The sequence below is a fragment of the Heterodontus francisci genome, chromosome 5, assembly GCF_036365525.1.
Source record: "Heterodontus francisci isolate sHetFra1 chromosome 5, sHetFra1.hap1, whole genome shotgun sequence".
Lineage (NCBI taxonomy): Eukaryota > Metazoa > Chordata > Chondrichthyes > Heterodontiformes > Heterodontidae > Heterodontus > Heterodontus francisci.
In genome coordinates, this window is record NC_090375.1 from 29,912,833 (window position 1) to 29,937,967 (window position 25,135).

The 25,135-nt window shown below is 42.1% G+C and overlaps 1 protein-coding gene across 5 annotated transcripts in view; it reads left to right on the plus strand.

The window, feature by feature from the left end:
• The window catches only part of acss2l (acyl-CoA synthetase short chain family member 2 like), a 204,128-nt gene that overhangs the window by 163,495 nt on the left and 15,498 nt on the right, over positions 1-25,135 (plus strand). For 4 of the 5 annotated variants that reach the window (XM_068031267.1, XM_068031269.1, XM_068031270.1 and 1 more), the window contains exons 4-14: positions 396-499; positions 1,852-1,924; positions 2,096-2,171; positions 3,268-3,361; positions 4,563-4,700; positions 5,867-6,037; positions 13,053-13,186; positions 14,715-14,847; positions 18,953-19,009; positions 19,122-19,202; positions 23,995-24,103. In XM_068031267.1, the coding sequence (XP_067887368.1) occupies positions 396-499; positions 1,852-1,924; positions 2,096-2,171; positions 3,268-3,361; positions 4,563-4,700; positions 5,867-6,037; positions 13,053-13,186; positions 14,715-14,847; positions 18,953-19,009; positions 19,122-19,202; positions 23,995-24,103 (1,170 nt within the window). The remainder of the gene's footprint in view (positions 1-395; positions 500-1,851; positions 1,925-2,095; positions 2,172-3,267; positions 3,362-4,562; positions 4,701-5,866; positions 6,038-13,052; positions 13,187-14,714; positions 14,848-18,952; positions 19,010-19,121; positions 19,203-23,994; positions 24,104-25,135) is intronic. The other variant, XM_068031266.1, reaches the window with a different exon arrangement.

Below are 25,135 nucleotides of genomic sequence, written 5' to 3' on the forward strand. Positions count from 1 at the left end.
TGACCTAGCCAGTAACACCTACATCCATGAACAAGTACAAAAAAAAATGAAACGCAAAGACTGAAGATGATGCTGTTGGAGAAAGGCAGAATTTTCCACTGGTTGGGACAGTCGTTCAGCCTCACAACATTTAACAAGTATTTAGATGAGCACTTGAAACACCATAGCATACAAGGCTACAGGCCAAGTGCTGGAAAATGGGATTAGAATAGTTAGATGCTTGATGGCCGGCACAGACACGATGCGCCAAAGGGCCTGTTTCTGTGCTGTATAACTCTATGACTCTGTGACTTGTCTAGTTTCTTAAGCCCTGTCGATTTAATTCCAAACACCTGACATCCGAAATCTTTTAATCAATCATAAATAAACTGCAGAATATCTTATTCTCTTTTTAGGAGTGCAGAAAGGAGACAGGGTGGCCATATACTTACCAGTGATCCCAGAGCTGATTTATGCAATGCTGGCATGTGCAAGAATAGGAGCAGTACACTCAATAGTGGTATGTATGTCCTTGGAATATCCGACTGCTGAATGAGCACTGGGTTTTTCAATCAATAAACCCAGGTAAAGGGCCAAGAACCATTATAAAATACAACACCAAGGTTGAAAGAGCAGAAAAGAAGACAAAATGTGCATGAAACATGGAGGGCAGGAAGGTGTGGTGCTTCACTGCCCTCTGGGGGTGAGGTGACTGGTGAGACATAAAACTGAAGCCCCATCCATCCATTCAGATGGACGTAAAAGACCCCATGACAATAGTGCTCCTGATATCCTGGTCAACATTTATTCCTCAAACAACACCACTAAAAGCAGATTATCTGGTCATTTAACTGATTTTTTTGTGGAGACCTTTATAGGTGCAAATTGGCTGCAATGGCTGACTACATTCAAATATATATTCCATTGACTGTAAAGCATTTTGTGACCCAAGTGTCTTTAGGACCTTGCAACCAGTGCTATGAGTCGTCAGGAGTCATAAGTCAGTCAGGGGTCCTGAGACAATCAAGGGTCTTGAGCAAGTCAGAGGTCATGAGTCAATGGGGGGGGGGGGGGGGGGAGGGTCATGAATCAGTAGGGGTCATGAGCCAGTCAGGGGTCAGGAGCCAGTCAGAGGTTCTGAGTGGCTCCAGTGAAAGGACACCCATACAGTGGTTATAGCTGATCCTTGGTCATTTTGTCAACTATTTTTGTATTATCTATTACAAACATGACTTTTCATGATCTGTGGATTTGACACCAAATTAAGTAGGCAGTATGATTATCAAATAAAATATAGGGGTCTAAAACCAAGCTTTTAGATGGGGCCCCCAAAAACATCGAACATTTGTGACATTCTGAAGTCATGAAGGGCACTTCAACTTCTTCTTAATCACCTTTTCTGTGAAGAACTATTTTCTGACGTCAATTCTGGATTTGCTGCTGTGCAGTGCAATGTGGGTCAAGTCTTGTATCTTTCATCTCATGAAGTGCATGGTTAGTAGCTGAAAAGGTGACTTAGCATTACTGCTGGGTTGTTCTGATTGGCTCTTCAGTTGTGCATTAAGGAGAATGCATTTTGTGAAAATTTCACAAAATATTATGAACTGGGGACAAATAAATTGACTCTGATTTAACACATTCCCTAATCTCAGGGAAAACTCAGCAGGTCTGGCAGCATTTGTGGAAAGAGAAATAGAGTTAATGTTTCAAGTCAATCGCCTTTCATCAGAAGATGGAAACTAGGACATGGCCTCAGCCATACTATTTATTCCCATGGGTCACCATGGGCAATGCATTCACCATAATATTTTGTGCACTGTGCTGATTAAATAGCAGAAGTCATTGCAGCTGTTTTATGTATTTATTATTTAGTTTGCAGGATTCTCAGCTGAGTCGCTGTGTGAGAGAATATTAGACTCGCAATGTATAATACTGGTTACTGCAGGTAAGGACTCTGTCATTCCTGTATAGTAATTCACTTGTGAATGGCTCTGCTATCTGGAATCTTCTGACTCTTATTCTATTGTGTAGTTGTGCCTGTAATGCTAGAAAACTTATGCAACTGTGTTGGAAAAGTCATGATACTTCACCCTTCTCTTTTTTTTCTGTCATTCAGATGGTTTTTACAGAGGAGAAAAGCTTGTGAACCTGAAGCAGATCACTGATGATGCTTTGGAGAAGTGCAAAAACAAGTGAGATTTTTGCAATAGCACCTTTTTGTGCCTCAGCATGTCAAGTTACCTTTTGAGGGAGGCAGTGCTCAGTAAAACTCAGTGATCAGTCCATGCTGAATTGTGGCTGATAAACAGAGGATATTGCAGAGGGCGTTATTGAATACTACATTCATTTCATTGTGTTGTAGGAAATTCCAAACATAAGTTAAGGGGCTGAACAGATCTCCCCACCTGGAATAAACATTCAGTTCAAGGATTGCTTAATGTTGCATTTCGTTTTGGTATGTTTCACACATTGTCAACAAAGTTGTATTAAATTCTAATGTAAAACCCTAATATTTTATTCTATAAATTACAGGATTACTTTGAGCAAAGGCCCAAAACCTTCTGTCCCCTTTATATTGTTTTATTCAAAAAAGGGGTAATGTAATTTTTATTGCACAGAAAAGCACTGCGGTAGATGAAGATACTGTGTGAGTAAATGTAGATTTGATTGTAGAGATGCAATACACAGGCTGACTGGAATTAAATTTGTATCATGCCAAACCCCTTACATTTCTCCGCATCATGCTGTGAGTCATGCTGATTCCTGCACATTACTCTCTGTCAATTTAGTTACCACGCAGTCAAGACTTTGTTATGTCTCCTCTTGCACATTTATCCCTGTCACATTTGTTTCTGTACATTACTGTGAGTTACGTTGGCTCTCATGTTCTGATCAGTTTATGCGACAGGGTATTTATGTTTCATGGTTTCCAATTTAAATGAACAATGCTTACTCAGTTTTGCTGTCTGAGGAGTCTGACAAACTTGGAAAAGTTCAGCGATGGAGAGCACAACATAAGGGAAACGGTGGGGAAAGGAATACAGCAATATTGAGAGAGTGGCAATGAAGGAACTGTGGCAAAAGCTGGGAAGTCCCACAAATATCAAAATAACTATTAAATAAAAAGGAATAGTTAAAAAAATTAAAATCCCCCCAAAATATGGTATTTGAGGGACATTATCTTATAATATGAAAATGAAGTCCTGCTGTAAGTAGAATATATTACATTTATAATTATTTGCTATAAACTGGAACATTCTTTACAAGTTGATTTGTAATTTATTTCAGAGAGGGTTTTATTGTTAAAAAGTGCATTGTGGTGAAACATCTTGGTGACAAGGTGAAAAACAACCATGGACAAATTTGCTGTAACATCCTGCAGGTAAATGCTAATTCAATTAAACAAAACTAAGTGATGACTAATTGTTGATACATAACTACAAAAATATAGGAAATCTTGGATAGGGAAAAGACCATTCGGCCCCTCAAGTCTGACCCTTCCACAGTCCATGCACCTACCTCATTTCGTAAACATCCCGTTCCTCCACCTTCCCTCTCCCCTCCAAGATCTCAATATTCTCTTCTAAACTCCTACAGAACAATACATATTTTTATAATCTTTGGTTTGGATCCCAGGGCAATCAGTAAACAATTTTATTTCTTTCAGCCACTCAGACTCAGAATTTTTTTTCTTATATTCACTTTTCTCCACTCCCCTTTTCTCTGGAAGTTATTGATTCTGTTAATGGAGTATGACTTCATAGGCGATAGTTGCAGTCCAGTACCTCGCTTTAGTGACAGTTATTCACATATGTGCCTTGCAAGTGAGTCTTGGTTATCACACTGTGCAGGGTATCATGACCAGACCTGATCCTGGCCTCAGCTGGCCTCTACAATACACAATTATGAGTAAGTTTTGCAGTATCATGATGAGGACCAGCTATTCAGACCAGATTTCCCATCTCTGATCCTGGACCCAATCATTGCCTTGTGGTGATCAGTTAACCTGGCACAGTTCAGGGAACAAGCTTAAGCCCTTCCTGCTAATTCCTTTTTGTAGCTGCACCCTTTTTATTGAGGACAGAACATAGACATTCACAAACTTTAGCTTTATGTTCACAAACTTCTCATAGGATTTATCTGCACTCAAAGAGCACCAACAGACGGAGTGTGAGGATGTGTTTGGCCTGTAATTTCCCCACATGTCAAGTTACCACTCTTAGTTGTGTTGGCACACAGAGGTGTCATGCATTCTCAGCTCTAGAGAGGGATCATTGCAGAGTCTTGAATAATATTCCATTGCCTCCTAGTTTTGGATTAGCACAAGTGAAGGCTGAGAGCAATTCAGTATTTGCCTGATGAGTGAAATTAACGGAAGGAAAGTTCTGTGGGATCTATAAAGGGCATGCAATGTTCCCTATTAGATTTTCCTTTCTGTGTTTTGCCCAAACAATGTATAATGCCCAATGTATAAGGAACAGGTTTGATAGATCAAATAGCATTTCTCACTCTGTACTTTGTGGCAGCTAAATGGTATGTTCTGAAATACTTTTATGCTCTAATTCTTTGTGGTTTTCTCACAGTTGTTCTGGAACTGCGAGACTGATATATGCTGGGATGTACTAATGAAGGATGCCAGTGAACAGTGTGAGCCAGAATGGGTTGATGCTGAACATCCACTCTTCATCCTCTACACAAGTGGGTCTACTGGGAAACCCAAGGCAAGCCTGTTATCTTCATGCGATTTTCTCCATTGTAGACTCCAGGATGCCAATCAAAATATTTATTTTTCTTGCACTGCCGCTATGCTGAAATTAAGAGTGATTATAATGTCTCCTATTCCAACCCATTCTTTCTCACAGTCCAACAACCGTTAAACTCTTTAACTCCCTCAGATTTTCCTTTCTCCAACATGCTTTGAAAACCCAACCTAATTCACCTTATCACTCCTTTCCATTTTATCTAGCCGTCTCTACTGCTCATTTTCACCATAGTGATGCCCTGTTCGGCCCTCCTTAGCCCTTCATGTACAGGAATAGAAGTATAGTGGTTACAAGTGGACTAGTAATCCAGAGGCCTGGACTAATGATCTGGAGACATGAGTTTAAATCCCACCACAGCAGCTGGGGAAACGTAAATAATTAAATAAATCTGGAATAGATGGCTAGTATCAGTTCTGGTGACCATGAAACAACAGATTTTCATAAAAACCCAACTGGTTCACTAGTGTCTTTTGGGGAAGGACATTTGCCGGCCTTACCCGGTCTGGCCTGAATGTGACTCCAGACTGACAGCAATGTGGTTAACTCTTAACTGCCCTCTGAAATGGCCTAGCAGGTTTACCACCACCTTCTCAAGGGCAATCAGGGATGGGCATTAAATGCTAGCCTTACCAACAATGCCCATATCCTGTGAATGAGTAAAAAAAAGTTTGTCAGTAAAGAAAAGTATAGAACTTCTGTTTAATAGTGCAATTTAACATGATTCAGAAATAATTGTTCTAATTGATTTATATATTTGAATTTCCTTACTTTTCTATACCTCAATTAACAGTTTACATCAACATAACATTTAAGCTGATGTTTGTGAATTGCAAGGATGCTAAGTTGTTGCAGTCTGTAACTCGACCCTGTCAGGCCCAAGTTCTGAGAGGTTTCCGATGACATACGCACAAGACAGTGGGGAGATTTGAGATCTATTGTCATATTGTCAATGGTTGCATTAGTTCCTGTAACTGTTCAGTGATAGTCTTCACAATGAAGAATGACTGACTGTATGTGGAGCCAGTGATAATCCACATCTGGTTACAGGACAATAACACAGTTATTACTCAACATGTCACCACAAGGCGAACCTTACTGATAATGATTTTTTCCTTTTATTCTAGGGCGTGCTGCACACTGTTGCGGGCTACCTAATTTACACAGCAATCAGTTTTAAATATGTTTTTGACTACCATGATGATGATGTGTACTGGTGCACGGCTGATATTGGATGGATTACTGGACACTCATACGTTACTTATGGCCCACTGGCAAACGGTGCGACATGTGTTCTAGTGAGTAGAGACAGTATTCTGTGCACCTATTGGAGCAGAGAAAATATTGTAAACAGGGTTTAGTTAGTGTATAGAAGGTAAAAGCCCCCCCATCTTGTTGAACCCCCTTCTGTTTGAGGGTCTTGCTGTGTGTGGCACCATCCCGGCCTAAGAGGCAATCTACTCCCAGGCCTGTAGCCAAAATCTAGCTTGTGTTGTTATTTCAATCATTTGGGTCTTAGACAGTGCTAAAGGTATAAGGGGGGGGGGGGTGGAGTCACAACTGAAGAGTTAGAATCATGGGGCAGAATTTTCCCATTCCCGTGGAGATGGGTTGGAGGTCGGGGGCTGGGAAAATAGGGGTTAGCTGTGTTTGGATGGTTCTCTGATGCATTTCTGCTGCTGGGGAAGTTTCCCGGGGTGGCCCGGGATTGGCTGCCCGCACCACCGAAGTGGGCAGCCAATTAAAAAATTTAAGGCTCCAAGTAAGGCTGATCTTTCGGGCTTGCTGGCATTTTTCCGGTGATGGAGCAATCCCCCGCCATGTGGGGAGGCTGCCAGCTCAATGGAAGTGACCTCCGTGTGGCAGGCTGGTGAGCCATCAGAGTCGGAGGCTCTTTGCCCCCAGTGCCCCAACGATCACTCCCAGAGGACTTTCCCCTCCATTCCACACAGCCTGCCGCCTTTCCCCTTCTAAAATATTTAATTATTTTCACCCTTCCGAGGGCGCCTCCATTTTGAGGTGCCCTCTCAGTCTCAAACCTGCCTCAGCAGTGCCCACCTCTCCTGGCGAAGCCCTGCCGAGGCTGTAGAGGTGCTGACCCTGTGATTGGACTATTTAGGAGACTGACTCCGGGAAAATATCTCCGTTGGTCTGGCTCCCGGCAAGTGCGGACTTAGGACTCCCATTTGGTCATGAAGCCCGCAGGAAATCCTGTCCGTGGAATCACAGAATCATATGTCGCAGGAACAAATATATATATATATATATATATATACAGCACAACACTGTTGACATCCCATATACTAGAATTGTGAGATACTTCTCTTTGCTTTCGGTATACACCAATTTTTAAAATATACATTTATCAGCTATGCTGTAAAATGCATGACAGAAGGCCAGGACAGACTCACAGAGTGTGACAGTATCTTCACTTGGTGCCATTACTGATGACCAGCCTGATTCAGAATTTATAGTATGGAATATTTAAGGGAGGTGGGGTTTGGCAGCATCTTGTGGGTGCAAAGCAGGCTTGGGGGTGGGGGAGTGCAGCATAGGCCCAGACTTCTCACATGGGGCTTGGAGGAGCTCGCCTGCTCCTCCAGGCCCAACAAAGCTAAATTTAAAGCTTTAAAGACAGACCCCTCATCAATTAAAATGCCTTTGGGGCCCTAATAACACCAGGCAGATGCTGCGGCTGCCTAAATAAGAGGCCTCGTTAAAATGGGGACAGGGCAGTAAGTTTTTGGAGGTGATTGTAACTGTGGGTCTATTGGGTGGGGTGGGTTAAATTGCTTCCTTGGGCTCTGGTGATCATTGCACATTTTGTAGAATTGTAAAATCACAGAATGATGCAGCACAGATGGAGACCATTCATCCCATCATGTCTGTGCTGGCTCTTTGGTAGAGCTATCCAATTAGTTCCACTCACCATCTCTTTTCCCATAGCCCTGAAAAACTTTTCCCTTCAAGTATATATCCAATTCTCTTTTGAAAGTTACCACTGAATCTGCTTCCACTGCTATTTCAGGCAGTGCATTCCAGATAAGATTGTGTAAAAAAATGTTTCTTCAAGTTCTCTCTAGTTCTTTTACCAATCACCTTAAATCTGTTTCCTCTGGTTACTGACTCTTCCACCACTGGAAACAATTTCTCTTTATTTACTCTTATCAAAACCCTTCATGATTTTGAATACCTCCATCAAATCTCCTCTTATGCATCTTTGCTCTAAGTAGAGAAAAAGTCAGCTTCTCCAGCTTCTCTACATAACTAAAATCCCTCATCCCTGATATCATTCTAGGAAATCTCTTCTGTACCCTCTCCAAGGACTTGATCTTCTTCCTAAGGTGGTGCCCAGGATTGAATGCAATAATGTTGTATTTAACATTGCATTAAATAAAAATATGTGGGAGTGTAACTTTAGATGTATGTGAAGAGCTCTGGGAGCAATTAGTAAGATGCCAAATGAAAAATACCACAGAAGAGAATGAGTTTTGAAAGTTCATCTAAGCAATACAGAGAGAAATGTAACTGGTCTTTGACCACAATGGCTAAATGAGGAGATGAAGCCACTGTAGCAGACTGTCTAGGATACAGTTACAGGAAAGCAAAGACAGAGAACCAGGGCTAAGTCACTTGCTTAGATGCTCAGCCAAAGAGGAAGGGGGTAGAATATATAAGGTTGTTATACATTACTGGCCATCAAACAGTGAAGAAACGATTGACTTGGAGATGAAATAGAGGTGGAACTCTGCAGAGATCAGAAAGGTATGTCAGAACAATAAGACAATAATATTACATGGTTTTAACTATCCCAAGACTGACTAAGAACATAAGAACTAGGATCAGGAGTAGGATATTCAAAAAGACCATGGGCTGAACTTCTATATCAACTCCACTTTCCTGCTTGATCCTCATATCCTGTGATGCCTTTAGAGTCCAAAACTCTATTGATCTCAGCCTTGAATATACTCAATGACTGAGCATCCAGAGCTCTCTCAGGTAGCGAATTCTAAAGATTCACAAGCTTCTAATTAAAGACATTTCTCCTAATTTCAGTCCTAAGTGGCCAACCTCTTATCTTGAGACTATGACTCCTAGTTCTAGACCCTCTAGCCAGGGGAAACAGCTTCTCAGCATCTACCCTGTCAAGCCCTCTCAATATATTATGGGGGCGAAATCGCTCGTATAGCGTCACTTCTAGTGGTGATACACAGACTTACATTCATTCTCTGGGGCAAGATAGCAGCCTGTGGCCTGCAGTGCCTGCCTCCAGGGAATCGATGTAAATCTGCATTGCATCTGCATTTCAACGTATGGACAACGTATGTCAGCCAAGAGCGACGTCTCAATTCATTCCATCTTCACTACTTCCGGAGAATCCTTGGCATCAGGTGGCAGGAACGTATCTCCAACACAGAAGTCCTCGAGGTGGCCAACATCCCCAGCATATACACCCTACTGAGCCAGCGGCGCTTGAGATGGCTTGGCCATGTGAGCTGCATGGAAGATGGCAGGATCCCCAAGGACACATTGTACAGCGAGCTCGCCACTGGTATCAGACCTACCGGCCGTCCATGTCTCCGCTTTAAAGACGTCTGCAAACGTGACATGAAGTCCTGTGTCATTGACCACAAGTCGTGGGAGTCAGTTGCCAGTGATCGCCAGAGTTGGCGGGCAGTCATAAAGGCGGGGCTAAAGTATGGCGAGTCGAAGAGACTTAGCAGTTGGCAGGAAAAAAGACAGAGGCGCAAGGGGAGAGCCAACTGTGTAACAGCCCCGACAACCAGTTTTATCTGCAGCACCTGTGGAAGAGTCTGTCACTCTAGAATTGGCCTTTATAGCCACTCCAGTTGTTGCTTCACAAACCACTGACCACCTCCAGGCGCTTACCCATTGTCTCTCGAGACAAGAAGGCCAAAGAAGAAGAAGAAGATATTTCAATTAGATCACTTTTCATTCTTCTAAACTGCAGAGAGTATAGGCCTATTCTATTCAATCTCTCCTCATAGAACTACCCTCTCATCCCAGGAATCAGTCTAGTGAACCTTCATTGCAAATCCTCTAAGCCAAATATATCCTTCCTTATATAATAAGGGAAGGGTCCGAAGAAGGGTCACTGACCCGAAACATTAACTCTGCTTCTCTTTCCACAGATGCTGCCAGACCTGCTGAGTGGTTCCAGCATTTCTTGTTTTTATTTCAGATTTCCAGCATCCGCAGTATTTTGCTTTTATTAAGTCCTTCCTTATGTATGGAGACACAGTACTCCAGGTGTGGTCTCATCAAAGTTCTGCACAGTTACAGCAAGACTTCCTTACTCTTGTACTCCAACTCCCTTGCAATAAAGACCAACATACCATTTGTCTTCCTAATTGCTGTAGCTGCATGTTAACTTTTTGTGTTTCTTGTGCAAGGCCACCCAAATCTGTCTGGCCACCAACATTTAATAGTTTCTCACCATTTAAAAAAAAAAATCTGTTTTTCCATTCTTCCTACCAAAGTAGATAACATCACACTTCCCCACATTGTGCTCCATCCGCCACCTTCTTGCCCACTTATTTAACCTGTATATATATCCCTTTGCAGATTCCTCACAGCTTACTTTCCCATCTAGCTTTGTATCATCTGCAAACTTAGATACATTACATATAGTCCCTTCATTAATGTAGATTGTAAATAGCTGATGCTCCAGCACTAATCCTTGCGGCACTCACAGAATTGTTACAGCACAGAAGGAGGCCATTTGGCCAGTCATAGCTGCGCTGGCTCTCCGAAAGAGCAGCCTGTCCACCTGAAAATGGCCTGTTCATTCCTACTGTCTTTTCTGTCCTTTAACCATTCCTCTCTCCCTGCTTATATATTACCCTCAAAACCGTGAGCCATTATCTTGTGCAGGAACCTTTCATGTGGCACCTTATTGAATACCTTTTGAAATCCAAATATACTACATCCACATATTCCCCTTTATCTACACTGCTAGTTACATCCTCAAAAAACTCAAACACAATTTCCCTTTCATAAAACCATGTTAACTCTGCCTACTCATACTATGATTTTCTAAGTGCTCTGTTGCCACTTCCTTAATAAATAGATTCCAAGATTCCAGCATTTTTCTGATAACTGATGTCAGGCTAATTGGCCTGCAGTTCCCTTTTTGTCTCTCCTTTTTTGAATAGTGATGTTACATTTCCAACCTTCAATCCACTGGAACTGTCCCAGAATCTAGGGAATTTTGGAAGATCACAACCAATGCATCCACTCTCTCTGCAGCCACCTGTAGGATGTAGGCCATCAGGTCCAGGGAATTTGTTGGCTTTTATTACCATTAATTTCTCCAGTGCTTTTTCTTTACTAATATGAATTACTTTAAGATCCTCACTCTCATTAGACACTTGGTTTCCCATTATTTTTGGTATGATTCTTGTGTCTTCGACTGTGATGACAGATACAAATATTTGTTTAATGCCTCTGCCATTTTCTTGTATTTTCTATAATTTCTCCTGCCTCAGCTTCTAAGGGACCCATATTTACTTCCGCTACTCTTCCTTTTTACATACATGTAGAAGCTCCAAAAATCTTTTTATATTTCTTGCTGGATTAAACGTAATCTTTATGGTTAAAGTGGGGAACGTGTTTTAGAATGCATAGGGCAGTTTCCTATATCACTCTGTTTCTAGTCTAAAAGGGAAGGAAGCATTTCTTGATTCAGTTCTGGGAAATGAAGTGGGGCAAATAACTGGCGAGAGTAGGAGAACAGTTGGGAAATCATGACCCCAACATCATTAGCTTCAACGTAAAAATTGAGAAAAGGATAACGAAGAATCAAAGATAAGTTGCTAGATTGTAAAAAGGCAAAATTCAGCAAGATAAGATTGGACCTGACCCAAATAAACTGGGCAGAAAGGTTTACAGATCAACAAATATCAGGCAGATAGTGCACAGAATAAGTATAGTCCTGTGAAATGAAAAGAGAGTCATCATGGAATATTTCCATAGATAAGGAGAGATTAAAGCTTCTATGTTCTATAGTAGCCATCAGTCATCTCTCCTGGTATTAGGAACTAATGAAAAAGGAAGCATAGAGGATACTAGAAAACAGATTGATAGGTCTGTATTTGACTTAGCATATACAAGTGGGAAAGGTAAAATCAATTATACATTTGTGATTTCATGGACTTCATGCCATGTTGCCCGCCCAAAGCCAACATTGGGACTCTCAAACTGTTTCAGTTCGGGCCTTATTTAAATGCCACCAGCTGGGAGCCAGCACCAAGTAAGCACCCCCCCTGTAGCTTGCTGCTTGTGGCAGCCTGGGAAATCGGTTGGCTCCTAGGCTGAGCTGGTTGCCATGTTGTGTTGGAAGTCGATCCCAGGGTTGGTAGTGCTCGGGCCGACGGTGGACCGGAGTTATTTTGTGAGCCCAGAGGTAGCACCCTGCTTCTACTGACACCACAAAAATAAAAATTAAACAGTTCTTGGCTGCTTTTTGTGTGCCCTCCTGCAGTTCATAAAGAGATGGCTGATTTCTGGTGCAGAGTGTGTGCAGACTACTTATAGGCCTGCCTGAAAAGTGCAACCAGTGGGCCCTGGGCATCAATGGGGCAGCTGAGGTACCCTTCCCTCAATCCCCAATTTTCAACTGCCAGCTGCCTGTATTTCAGGTGAAAAATGTAATTTGAAAATGGCCCTATAATTCAGAAGTACCATTGGGGAGGTCTAGGACAGTATCCCTAATAAGTGTTGTATCCTCTAAATTTATTTCTGTGTTCTCCAAAATTACCATGGGAAGTAATAGAAACAGATTCACTTTTTAACCTTCCTTTTTGGACATTTCTACTTGAAAACAACAGCATAGAAAAAGAGGCAGGGGAATAAATAAGAGGACATAGCCAAATAAGAGCAAGTAACAGTAGTATTTATTTTGTCCTCTCCTTGGATTTCCCTATGCCAGGCCCAATTATCCGAGAATGAGGGCTTGCAGCCAGCCTGCTCCCAGTGCCCTGCACATTGTCTTCTAAAGCCATATACAGAGTTATACGAGAAGATGTACTAGTGACGGGAGGGAATGACTCACCCTCCAGTTTTCTTCCAAATCTGAGATTGCTGCTTGCTACGTTGCCATGTGGCACGGCTGAAATTCTCAACTCATAAAATTGCAGGGTCATCCTGTCACTGCCCAGAGACTGGACTTATGTCAGAAGCCGAGGAACAAAACCGAAGGACTAGGATGCCAGACTTGAGAAAGTAAAGTATGCACATGTATAGGATGATTTTCTAACAAATACATTTTCAGTAAATTTCTCTACATTTTAGTTTGAAGGTCTGCTGCTATATCCACACGTGGGGAGGCTGTATGAAATGATTGAAAAGTACAAAGTGACCAAGTTTTACACAGCGCCCACAGTCATTAGAATGCTGATGAAGTTTGGAGAGGAACCCGTGAGAAAGTAAGAAAGTTAGGAATGGGATTTGAAGTATCCATTTGTATGTATGTTACATTTGCACCATGAACAGTAAAATAAAGTATCCAAAAGTTGAAGTGTATTTGGGCTTAGGTATGCTGAGGACACAAGCCCTTAGTTAGTGCAATTTTAGTGTTTTAGAGCACTTTGTGGACTGATCATTTGATGCGAAAGGCTCCTGTATTATCCCTTTACTGCTTGTGTGGAGGATAAACACTAACATGGATAATTGAGCCGAACAACCTGTTTCCATGTTGTAAGTTCTACGTAATTCTATGTGTATATGCTGGATGTTTGTATCCCTGGAACAGTCCAGCTTATTCTGAAAGAGTGATGCAACCTGAGAACAGTCATGTCAAGCCATAGTATGGCTTTCATCTTTGGTCCTCATTGACAGTCTCTATTGCAGTGACTGTCTCTCCTTCTCAATTATCTGTCCGTGATTAAGAAAAATTGTTATTCTTTTCAATCTTCCCCTCTTTTAGCCACTCTTCATCTTTTCCTCCTTTTTGTCTACTCTTCCTCCCTTGTCTTTCTCCCCAACTTTCTTCCTTCCTTCCCTCACTGAGATACTATGGTTCCCAGCAACACACCAGTAGCTCATCCAGGTGAGCTGAGACAGTGAGTGCCAACAGGCTATTCAACTATGAGGGCAATGCAGTGAGCTCACACAAATGTCCATACATGCATTTTCCAGCAGAAATCACTGGGTGCTAATCAGCTGTGGGAATCCTTATTTCACTCCTTGAGAAATTCTTTAACAATATTGTTAGGCTGCTGCTGACTTGCAGGCAAGTGCAGGCTTGGGACACTTATTTGGTCCTGACATTGGAGTCCCAAAGCCTGCGGGAAAATTCAGCCCACAGTTTTAGAACATGTGCAGTTTGTGTACAAGAGAGGATAAAGACATTCCGGTCAGGAGAGAGATACTTTTGTAACACTTATATTGCAATTCTGATTAGCGTAATTACCAATTGTTATCAAACTCTGACATCCCATAGAGACCTATTTGATCCTACGCAAAATGGCTTTGTATAATGGTAAGATCTGCACTACAAAGTTAAAGTTTAGTGCCTTTTTGTGAAGAGTACATTTACAAAAACCTTCTGTCCCACTAAAATAATTGTAAAAGCTCTGATGAGAAGTTGTACCTAAAATGTAAATTGTATCTTTCATTTCAATGCAGGCTGACTGACTTGCTGTGCATTCCTAGAATTCTCTGTTTCCAATGCTCAATGCTTTTTTCCCTCTCCATTGCAAATATTTCAAAAAAGCTAAATAGTTGATGAAAGGGCACTTAAACCATTAACTTCTCTTTTCTTTCAATTTCAGATGGACCTCCTGTGCATTATTGGCATTTTCATGTTTTATTTCAGTTTCCAGCTTAAGGATTTTATTTCTTTTGTTAAAACCAAATGTCTGCTATATTGCAACTTAATTGTTTTGGGGACTTGTGTGATTAAAAATCCTCCTTTCCCTCTGTAAGATGTTCATTTTCACTTGACTGCTTCAGGTTCAATCTCAAGTCTTTGAAGATCCTGGGCTGTGCTGGAGAGCCCATTAACCCTGAGGCTTGGTCCTGGTATTATAACGTCATCGGTAATGGGCAGTGTCCCATTGTGGATACCTTTTGGCAGACTGAAACGGTAAACATTCCCGTTAAAGAGACATCCTCGCTATTTTTTAAGAGGGAAAGACCCGAAGGCAGTGGCTTGACATTTTCATCCCAGTGATGTGACATATAAGGAAGGCAGGAATAGTTCTTTATAACATGATTTTACATGCTCAGAATTTGAAACTATTGTGGAGTAAGAGGCTTCATGGGCTGAATTTCCGACCATGACTATGAATTAATGGGCATTATAGATAGCATCAGGTTTCTGGTCCATCACCGATGTCTCAAGCTTTCCATAGGCATAATGATGCTCATTTTGAGGATCCCAAAGTACAATACAAAGATTAGATATTCATTGCCTGAATGTTACCTCTTCAAAAGTCTTCACTGGCAAAAGCGCTCAGTGTGGCACTGAGCGAACAAGATGAAGAAGGTCCAGGTTTGATTCCAGGTCCACGCTGAGTGAGCTGATGTATTTCAGGTTCCCTAACCTTGGTGCCTTAGGCTAGGGAGGGGAAATTCACCCCGGACTCCTTGGTTCTAGGCTTCCTGTTAAATGCTGTAAAGTCATCATGTGTATGAACATCAGATAATGATGGGACCTGGTTTTGACTGTGATGGTACCAGACTCTCAAATGGTGAGGTGACAAGTGCTTGTTTCTCTGAGAGAATCAGGTTCTTCAAGAGTGAAGGGGACAAATTGGCAGTATTTTATGCTCTCCCCTGTGATGAGTTTGGAGGTGGGGAGGGCATTTAATTGGGCGTGATGGTGGCGAGTGGTGATCCCACCACTTTCCCACCTATACCCCGTAGAAATCCTTCCCATCCCGCCGCCAATTGAGGCCCTTAAGAGGCAACTAATGCCCAATTAAGGCCTCTTCCCACTGCTGCTATTATTAACCCAGTGGCAGGTAGGCCTGTCGCTATATGGGAAGCTTTTGAAATATGTATTTCACCATCTTTCACATAATTATAAAGCTTGATTTTGTTTTCAGATTTTCTAAAATAAGACTAAAGTAAGACAGAAGCAGAGAGCAGTTTTATTTTGTGGTATGTTTAGAGCAAAATAAAATGTCAATCACCATTTACTTTAGAGTCATAGAGTTATACAGCACAGAAACAGGCCCTTCGGCCCACCGTGTCCATGTGGGTCATCAAACGTATCTATTCTAATACCATTTTCCAGCACTTGGACCGTAGCCTTGTATGCTATGGTGTTTCAAGTGCTCATCTAAATACTTCTTAAATGTTGTGAGGGTTCCTGCCTCTACCACCTTTTCAGGCAGTGCGTTCCAGATTCCAACCACCCTCTGGGTGAATTTGTTTTTCCTCAAATCCCCTCTAAACCTCCTGCCCCTAACCTTAAATCTATGCCCCCCTGGTTATTAACACCTCCACTAAGGGAAAAAATTTTTTCCTATCTACTCTATCTAAGCCCCTCATAATTTTGTATACCACAAATCAAGTCCCCCCCCTCAGCCTTCTCTGCTCTAAAGAAAACAACCCAAGCCTATCCAGTCTCTCTTCATAGCTGAAATGCTCCAGCCCAGGCAACATCCTGGTGAATCTCCTCTGCACCCTTTCCAGTGCAATCACAACCTTCCTATAGTGTGGCGACCAGAATTGTACACAGTACTGCAGCTGTGGCCCAACTAGCTTTTTTGCACAGCTCCATCATAACCTCCCTGCTCTTATATTCTATGCCTCGGCTAATAAAGGCAAGTATCCCATTTGCCTTCCTAACCACCTTATCTACCTATGCTGCTGCCTCTGGGATCTATGGACAAGAACACCAAGGTCCCTCTCACCCTCTGTACTTCCTATGGTCCTACCAACCATTGTATATTCTGTTGCCTTGTTAGTCCTCCCAAAATGCATCATCTCACACTTCTCAGGATTAAATTCCATTTGCTACTGCTCTGCCCATCTTACCAGCCCATCTATATCGTCCTGTAATCTAAGGCCTTCCTTCTCACTATTTATGACACCACCAATTTTCATGTCATCTGCGAACTTACTGATCATACCTCCTATATTCTCGTCTAAATCATTAATATACACTACAAACAGCAAAGGTCCCAGCACCGATCCCTGCGGTACCCCACTGGTCACAGGCTTCCACTTGCAAAAACAACCCTCGACCATCACCCTCTGCCTCATGCCACTAAGCCAATTTTGGATCCAGTTTGCCAAATTGTCCTGGATCCCATGGGCTCTTACCTTCTTGACCAGTGTCCCATGCGGGACCTTATCAAAAGCATTACTGAAGTCCATGTAGACTAAATCAACTGCTTTCCACTCATCTACACCTCCTCAAAAAATTCAATCAAATTTATCAGACATGATCTCCCCTTGACAAAGCCATGCTGACTATCCTTGATTAATCCCTGCCTCTCCAAGTGGAAATTAATCCTGTCCCTCAGAATTTTTTTCAATAGTTTCCCTACCACTGATGTTAGGCTCACTGGCCTGTAATAACCTGGTTTATCCCGACTACCCTTCTTGAATAATGGCACCACATTCGCTGTCCTCCAGTTCTCTGGCACCTCTCCTGTGGCCAGAGAGGATTTGAAAATTTGTGTCAGAGCTCCCACAATCTCCTCAGGAGATCTAACACAGGTGTTTAAAATTATGAGGGTTTTTTGATGAGGTACAATAGAAAAAAAAAACTATTTCCATTGGTTAGTGAATCAGTAACCAGGGCGGGGCGGGGGTTGGTTGGGCGGGGGGGTGGGGCAGTGTAAATTTAAGATTATCACCAAAGGAAAGTTGGGAAAGGAGATTTTTTTATTTAAAGGATTATTGGGATAGTAAATGTCCGACAGTGGTGCAAGCAGAATCCATAATAGCTGTTAAAAGAGAAGTGGATAAATATTGAAAAATAAAAATGTAAATGGGTACAGGAAGGTGGGTGGAATGCCACTTAGTGGATAACTCTTCCAGATGGCAGGCACATGTGTGATGGACTTCGTGAGCTCTTCCTGTTTTCTAATGTTCTATGCTTCAATCATTCTAAATTGGGTTGAAACAGAAATGCTACTGTAGTCTTCAGGGAGTCGTACAAAAGTTAACAACACAATATGTGATTGGCTAACTATAATTTCTATGCCAATGGATAGAGACTGCACTCTGATTGGCTGTCATCGTGGAGGTCAAGCCAATTAGATACGCTTAGGTGTTATATACAGCTCATGAAAATGGAGTTTCAGCGCTTTTCCGACTGCTCAGCTTCTCTGTCCCTTATTGTGGTTGAAATTAGAGAGTTAATTTTGTGAATCCTAAAAAAAAATGCTTTTTCTTTCTCCCTCAAACCAGAAAACAAACCTTACTTGCCTTAGAATTTTTCATGCTCTTTATTTTCTCTTCAATTCTCTCACCTTGCCACTGGCAATGATTTCCATCTATATACTTCATAGAAAACCAATGGAGTACAATTAGATAATTTTAGTGAAAAAGTTGTACTTGTACAATAGGAGAAATCCAACTTTGTATGCAGTCACTGTTTTTTTTGCTAAGTTAATGACATAGGAAATTTATCCCTATTGAATTCCAAAGGTTTTAGCCAAATGGCACATTTATAACAAGCTTCTCATAGTGAGATTCTCTCTTTTTAAGGTATTTCTCCCCTTCTGCCTTAGACAGTCATATACAAGGGAATGAGCCAGGCAATCTGCTATCTATGCTATTGCCACTCTGAAACTGGAGGTGTATGAGCTCGGGTGATGACCCCCTCCAGTGTGTACATTAATTCATCTCCCTACCTCCTACAGTAGCTCGGCCAAGATCAAGCTTTCAGTATGTGAATAACAATAGGTGCAAACCCATAATTCATCGTTCCTGCTACTGCAAGTGAAGCTGCTCTTTTATATGCCACAGCACTGGTAAAGCAGCAGTTCTGATGAGGTCACTTACCTGCTACACCACTAAACTACATAGATATTTGAGCATAGAAAAGTGAACCCTCTTGTCCCTAAATCATCACAATTTCTTAAGGCTCCTAGTAGTCCATCTAGTAGTAGATTGAGAGTGCAGTAGCATTTCTATTCTAGGCTTTAACATTGACTGCAAGTCCAATGATCAGAATATTACTAAATGAACTACCATCTGCACCTTTATTGTCTTGTATTTCTGTACAGGGTGGCCCAATGATGACTCCTTTGCCAGCTGCTACACCACTGAAACCGGGATCAACTGTAAGCTTTCCTTCTAACTAATTGCACCAACATTTTCTTTCTCATGGTGTGAGCTATTTCTTACCTGTACAAACTGATTCTATAAATTGCTTTTGTTTTTTTTTTCCTTCAGACATTTCCGTTCTTTGGGGTTCTCCCTGCAATTCTCAATGAACATGGTGAGGAGCTGGAAGGAGAAGCTGAGGGTTACTTGGTAGGTGTCCAATTCAGCTCAGACAGGGCTTTCTTAAGCTTGTGAACTGGTTACTAAATACCTTGCAAAACAGTTAGGCTCAAGCCAGTTCCTGTAAACAAGAGAGATTGTAAATCTGACCTCAGTTGGAAAAAGATCTACAAGTTGCATTGGATCCTTTGCTACTGATACTCTGCTGTGTAAGGTTACATCACTTTGATGCTGATTCTTTTCTGCAAGATCAAAAATTCCTGTCGTAGTTTCAACGTAACAAACTGAACTGCAATTTACTGTGTGCAAAGTGCGTCGAGATATTTCTGAGAGGTTTGATAACTCATTTCTTTCTTTACTTTCATTTTCATTACTATATGCATATATTAAATGCAGAAATTTACTATGATTAGCCTCCAATTGGTTGATTTTAAATTTGTAATACAGCAGATTATGTATTAGGCGTTGTGTTACATACAGCTTGTACAACATGTCAGTCGTGAATTCAAAGTGACAGATAATGATAAATATTAAATATTTGCAATGTTAAAGTTGAATATGCTCAGTAAAACAAAAGAAATGCAAAAATAAAAACAGAAAGTGCTAGAAATGCTCAGCAGGTCTGGCAGCACCTGTGGGAGAGAGAAACAGAGTTAACGTTTCAGGGCTATAATAAGGTAAGAGTGATCATTGTATCATAAGGTTTAGACTAGTAATGCAGGAAAACAAAGAACGATATAAGGTATAATGGCTAGATTGGAAGAGGGCTAATTTCACTACAATAAAAAGGGATCTAGCCAGAATAAAATGGAACCAAAGACTGACAGGCAAAATTGCAATGGAACAATGGGTTATCTTTAAGGGAAAGATGCTTCAGGTGCAGGCTAGGTACATTTCAACAAGGGCGAAAGGTAGGGGAACCAAAACAGGGCTCCATGGATAAAGAGGGAGATAGAGATAAGAAAGTGTAGATGTACAAAGGGACCTGGGTGTCCTTGTCAATAAGTCATTGAAAGCTAGCATGCATTTGCAGCAAGCAATTAGGAAGGCTAATGGTATGTTCACCTTTATTGCAAGAGGATTTGAGTACAGGAATAGCAAAGTCTTGCTTCAATTGTATAGAACCTTGGTTGGACCACACCTGAAATACTGTGTGCACTTTTGGACCCCTTACCTTAGGAAGGATATTATTGCCATAGAGGGTTCACCAGACCTGTTCCCGGGATGGCGGGACTGTCCTATGAAGAGAGATTAGGGAAACATGCCCTGTATTCTCTAGCGTTTTGAAAAATGAGAGGTGATCTCATTGAAACCTACAAAATACTTAAAGGGATAGATAGGGTAGATGCAGGTAAAATATTTCCCCTGGTTGGGGAGTCTAGAACCAGGGGATACAATTTCAAAATAATGTGGAAGCCACTTAGGACCGAGATGAGGAGAAATGTTGGTGAGGCCACACCTGCAGTACTGCGTACAGTTTTGGTCCCCCCTTTAAGGAAGGATGTACTAGCATTGGAGGCAGTTCAGTAAAGGTTCACTAGGCTGATTCCTGGGATGAAGGGGTTGTCTTATCAAGAACGGCTAAACAGGATAGGCCTTTACTCATTGGAGTTTAGAAGAATGAGAGGTGATCTTATTGAAACATATAAGATTCTCAGGGGGCTTAACAGGGTAGATGTTGAGAATATGTTTCCACTGGTGGGGGAATCTTGAACTAGGGGACATAGTTACACAACAAGGGGGCACACATTTAAAACTGAGATGCGAAGGAATTTCTTCTCTCAGAGGGTGGTGAATCTCTGGAATTCTCTACCTCAGAGAGTTCTGGAGGCGGGTCACTAAATGTATTTAAAGAAGAGGTAGATAGATTTTTGAAATCTTGGGGAGTCGAGGGTTATGTGGAGCAAGCCCTAAAGAGGAGTTGAGGCCTGGGACAGATCAGCCATTATCTTATTGAATGGCGGGAAAGGCTTGAGGGGCTGAATGGCCTACTCCTGCTGCTATTTCTAATGTTCTGATGTTCTTAAATTTCTTTACTTAGAGGGTTGTGAATCTTTGGATTCTCTACCCCAGAGGGCTGTGGAAGCTTAGTCATTGAGTAATTTTAAAGCAGAGATTGACAGATTTCTAAATATCTATAACATAAAGGGATATGGGGATAGTGTGGGAAAAAGGCATTGAAGTGGATGATCAGTCATGATCGTATTGAATCAAGCAGGCTTGATGGGCTGAATGGCCTACTCCTGTTCCTATGTGCCGATTATGATGAAAGAAAAGGCAGATCATGCTTGACTAATCTAATTGAATTTTTTGATAAAGTAACAGAGACGGTTGATGAAAGGAATGCAGTGGATGTTGCCTATATGGATTTTAAGAAAGTGTTTGATAAAGTACCACATAAAAGGCTGGTTTACAAAATTGAGCCTCATGTAATAGGAGGGTCAGTGTCCAATTGGATTAAATATTGACTTAAGGACAGAATACAGCGAGTCGTGGTGAATGGTTATTTTTCAGACTGGAAGATGGTAGACACTGGTGTTCCCCAGTGGTCAGTGCTAGGTCTACTGCTTTATATGCTACATATAAATGACTTGGATCTTGGAATACAGAGTAGAATTTCAAAATTTACTGATGATATCAAAGTTGGAGGAGTTGCAAACAGTGAGGATGATACGAATCACCTGCAACGGGACATAGAAAGGCTAACAGAATGGACAAGTGGCAGATGGAATTCAATACAGACAAGTGTGAGGTGATGCATTTTGGCAGAAGGGATAGGGTGAGGCAATATAGATTTAATTGCGCAGTTCTAAAGAGTGTGCAGGAACAGAGGGACCTGGGGAGCATGTGCATCAATCTTTGAAGGTGGAAGAACATATTGAGAGAGTGGTTAGTAAAGCATATGGGATCTTGGGCTTCCTAAATAGAGGCATTGAGTTCAAAAGCAGGGAAGTTATGCTGAACCTCTACAAAGCTCTGGTCGATTTCTGGAAGGATGTGAGTGTCCTTGAGATGGTGCAGAGGAGATTTACCAGAATGGTTCCAGGGATGGGGGAATTTTAGTTACAAGGTTAGAATGGTGAAGCTGGGGTTTGTTCTCCTTGGAACAAAGGAGATTGAGGGGAGATTTGATAGAGATGTATAAGATTATGACAGGCTTAGGTAAGTTAGACAAAGAAAAATGGTTCCCATTAACTAATGGTAAAAGGACTAGGGGATACAGATTGAATGGTTTTGGGCAAGAGATACATTTTTACGCAGTGAGTGGTAATGACTTGGTACTCACTGCCCTTGAGGGTGGTGGAAGCGGGGACAATCAATGACTTGAAGAGAAAATTGGATGGACACTTGAAGGAAATAAAGTTGCAGGGCTAAGGGGATCAGGTGAGGGAGTGAGACTGACTGGATTGCTCCGCACAGAGCTGGCATGGACTCGATGGGCTAAATGGCCTCCTTCGGTGCTGTGAATGACTCTCTGAAGGGAATTTTATGGAGGTGACAGGGATCTGGATCATAGGCTGGAGAGCTGGCGAGAGACTCGCATTGCCTCCTTTGGGGAAGGTCTGCTGCATGATGAGCAAATCAGGCAATTAACAGGCCACCCGGTGGGCCTTTCCTGGGATCAGAACCCTGGGAATTGGAAGTTCCACCTGCTGAGAGCTGTCAGCTATTCAGAAGCTGGCAACTCTTTTGCTTGGCAGTGCCACCGGGGAGGTCGTGGTTGCTGGAACGACACCCACTGGATGCCCAAGTTCGCGAAGTGACCCAGGCCAGAGGTAAGTGATGGCAGGAGGGGTTTCATAGGGTGGGGGTCATGGGGAGGGGGTGTAGGGGTGTCGGCAGCAATGGTAAGGGGTGGCTGTCATTGGGCACTGCCTTCTTGATGCCGGGTCCCTCGATCAGGCACTGAGTGCCTTTGAACGATGAACCCCCACCCCCATCCCCCCCAGGAGACCACATGCAACTCAGCACGGGTTTGCATGTCGTGCTCCCCATGTGGTGACAATCCCGCCCAGCGGTGGTGGTAAGAGGCTCTTATTGGGCATTAATTGTCCCTTAAGTGCCTCAATTGGCAGTGGGGTGGGGAGGCTGTCCATGGGCCTTCCCACCATGGACTTAATCATGATGGAGTTGGGAAGGTGGCGGGGTCCCTATCCGCCACCATCTTGCCTGATTAAATGCCCTCCCCTGTTGTGTGATCACTTTGAGAGTGATGTCACTTTCAGAAGTTGGATGCAGACCGCCCGGGGTCGTTGAACTATTTAGCATGGAGGAGTCTCATTCGTTATCGGAATTAACCAGACAAATCACTCCACCGACTAAGAACAGCCATGCACCACCTCTGTGTCCGAGCCGGGAGGGGTTTCCTGTGTCACACAACATCCCCGCCTCCAAACTCGCCAGTGGGGAGAGCATAAAATACTGCCCTATGTCTCTGTGTTGATTGAGGGATAAATATTGGCTAGGACACTGGGGAGAATTCATTGCTCTTCTTGAAAATATTGCCATGGGATCTTTTACCTGAAAGATGGAATCTTGGACACTGTCGCACTCCCTCAGTTCTGCCCTGGAGTGTTAGAGTAGATTTTTGTCCACTAGTCTCTGGGGTGAGACTTGACCCCACAACCTTCAGAGGCAAGAGTGCTACCAACTGAGCCATGGGTGATATTATACTGGTGAAATGATGTAATTGTTGTAAGAACAGTTGTAAGAATAATGATGTAAGCAAGAAGCACGCTGCACAATGTGTCTATGCTCCTGGAGTGCTATGAGAATAGTTTTTCTTTGCTGGTGGGATCATCCCATTTTATCTTTGTTTCAGGTATTCAAACAACCTTGGCCGTCCATACTGCGCACTGTGTATGGAGACAATGAGCGCTTTGAGAGGACTTACTTCAAACAGTTCCCAGGGTTTTACCTGACTGGAGACAGTAAATTATTATTTTACTTTCAATGATTTTTACCATTAAATGTAGGCTGACATTTTTCTGTGATGAAGCTGATTGAACTAACTTTGTGCTGTATCAATATTTGTTGGGTGGTTGCTGGTGATCAGCTTAAAACTGAGAGACCAAAAATGCTTATATTGCCACTTCCGTTATACAAAAATAAAAATCACAATCCTGAAGAAATTTAGATGCCAAACCTGGGACATATTCTGCTGGTACAACATAGTCATGCACCAGGACATGGCATCTCATGTATGTTGGGACTTGTGTTCTGATTTGAAGGACCATTAATAATTTAAAAAAAAAAATCCTTATTAATTTTACTTCCAGTAACACTTTATTGGTGCAAACAAGTTTTAAAGTAATCAATTTATTCAAGTATTTTTTAATGGCAGATGAAGATTCAAAACCCGTTTTTGGGACTTAACTCAGTTCCCTAATCACAATTGTTGTCCTTAAAAATAATTCCTCAAATTTTAATGTGAGGGGAAGATAAGCAGAGGGAGAGATATCAACCTGAGAATTCGATAGTGCCTGAGAACAGGGACAGACATGTTCGCAGGAACCAAAAGCAATTGGTGCTACCAGCTCATTGCAATGAACCATGCATGCAGCTGGTGCTACCTATGCTGCCAATCAGCTGTGCCTGTCTATGAGGACAGGAAATCAGGCTTGACTGATGCCACTTAAAGGCTGGCAGCAACTCTTAAAGGGGAGATGCATTCTGGCTGCAGGGATAAAATAGTTGGAAGAGGGATGAAGTGAGCACCCAGGATATAGCTTCAGAATTCATTTTGAGCCATTCAATACAAGCCAAAGGAGATTATTCAGTCCTTAAACAGGTCCTTGACCAGACCACATCTAATTTGCCCAGTTTTGGTTCCCCGATATAGGGAGTGATATTCCACCCTTAGAAAAGGTTCAGAGGAGAGTTACAAGAATGATTAAAGAGCGTGGTCTATTTACTTTACAGCAACATGGAAACCTGATAGTTATACAGAATAATGAAAATGC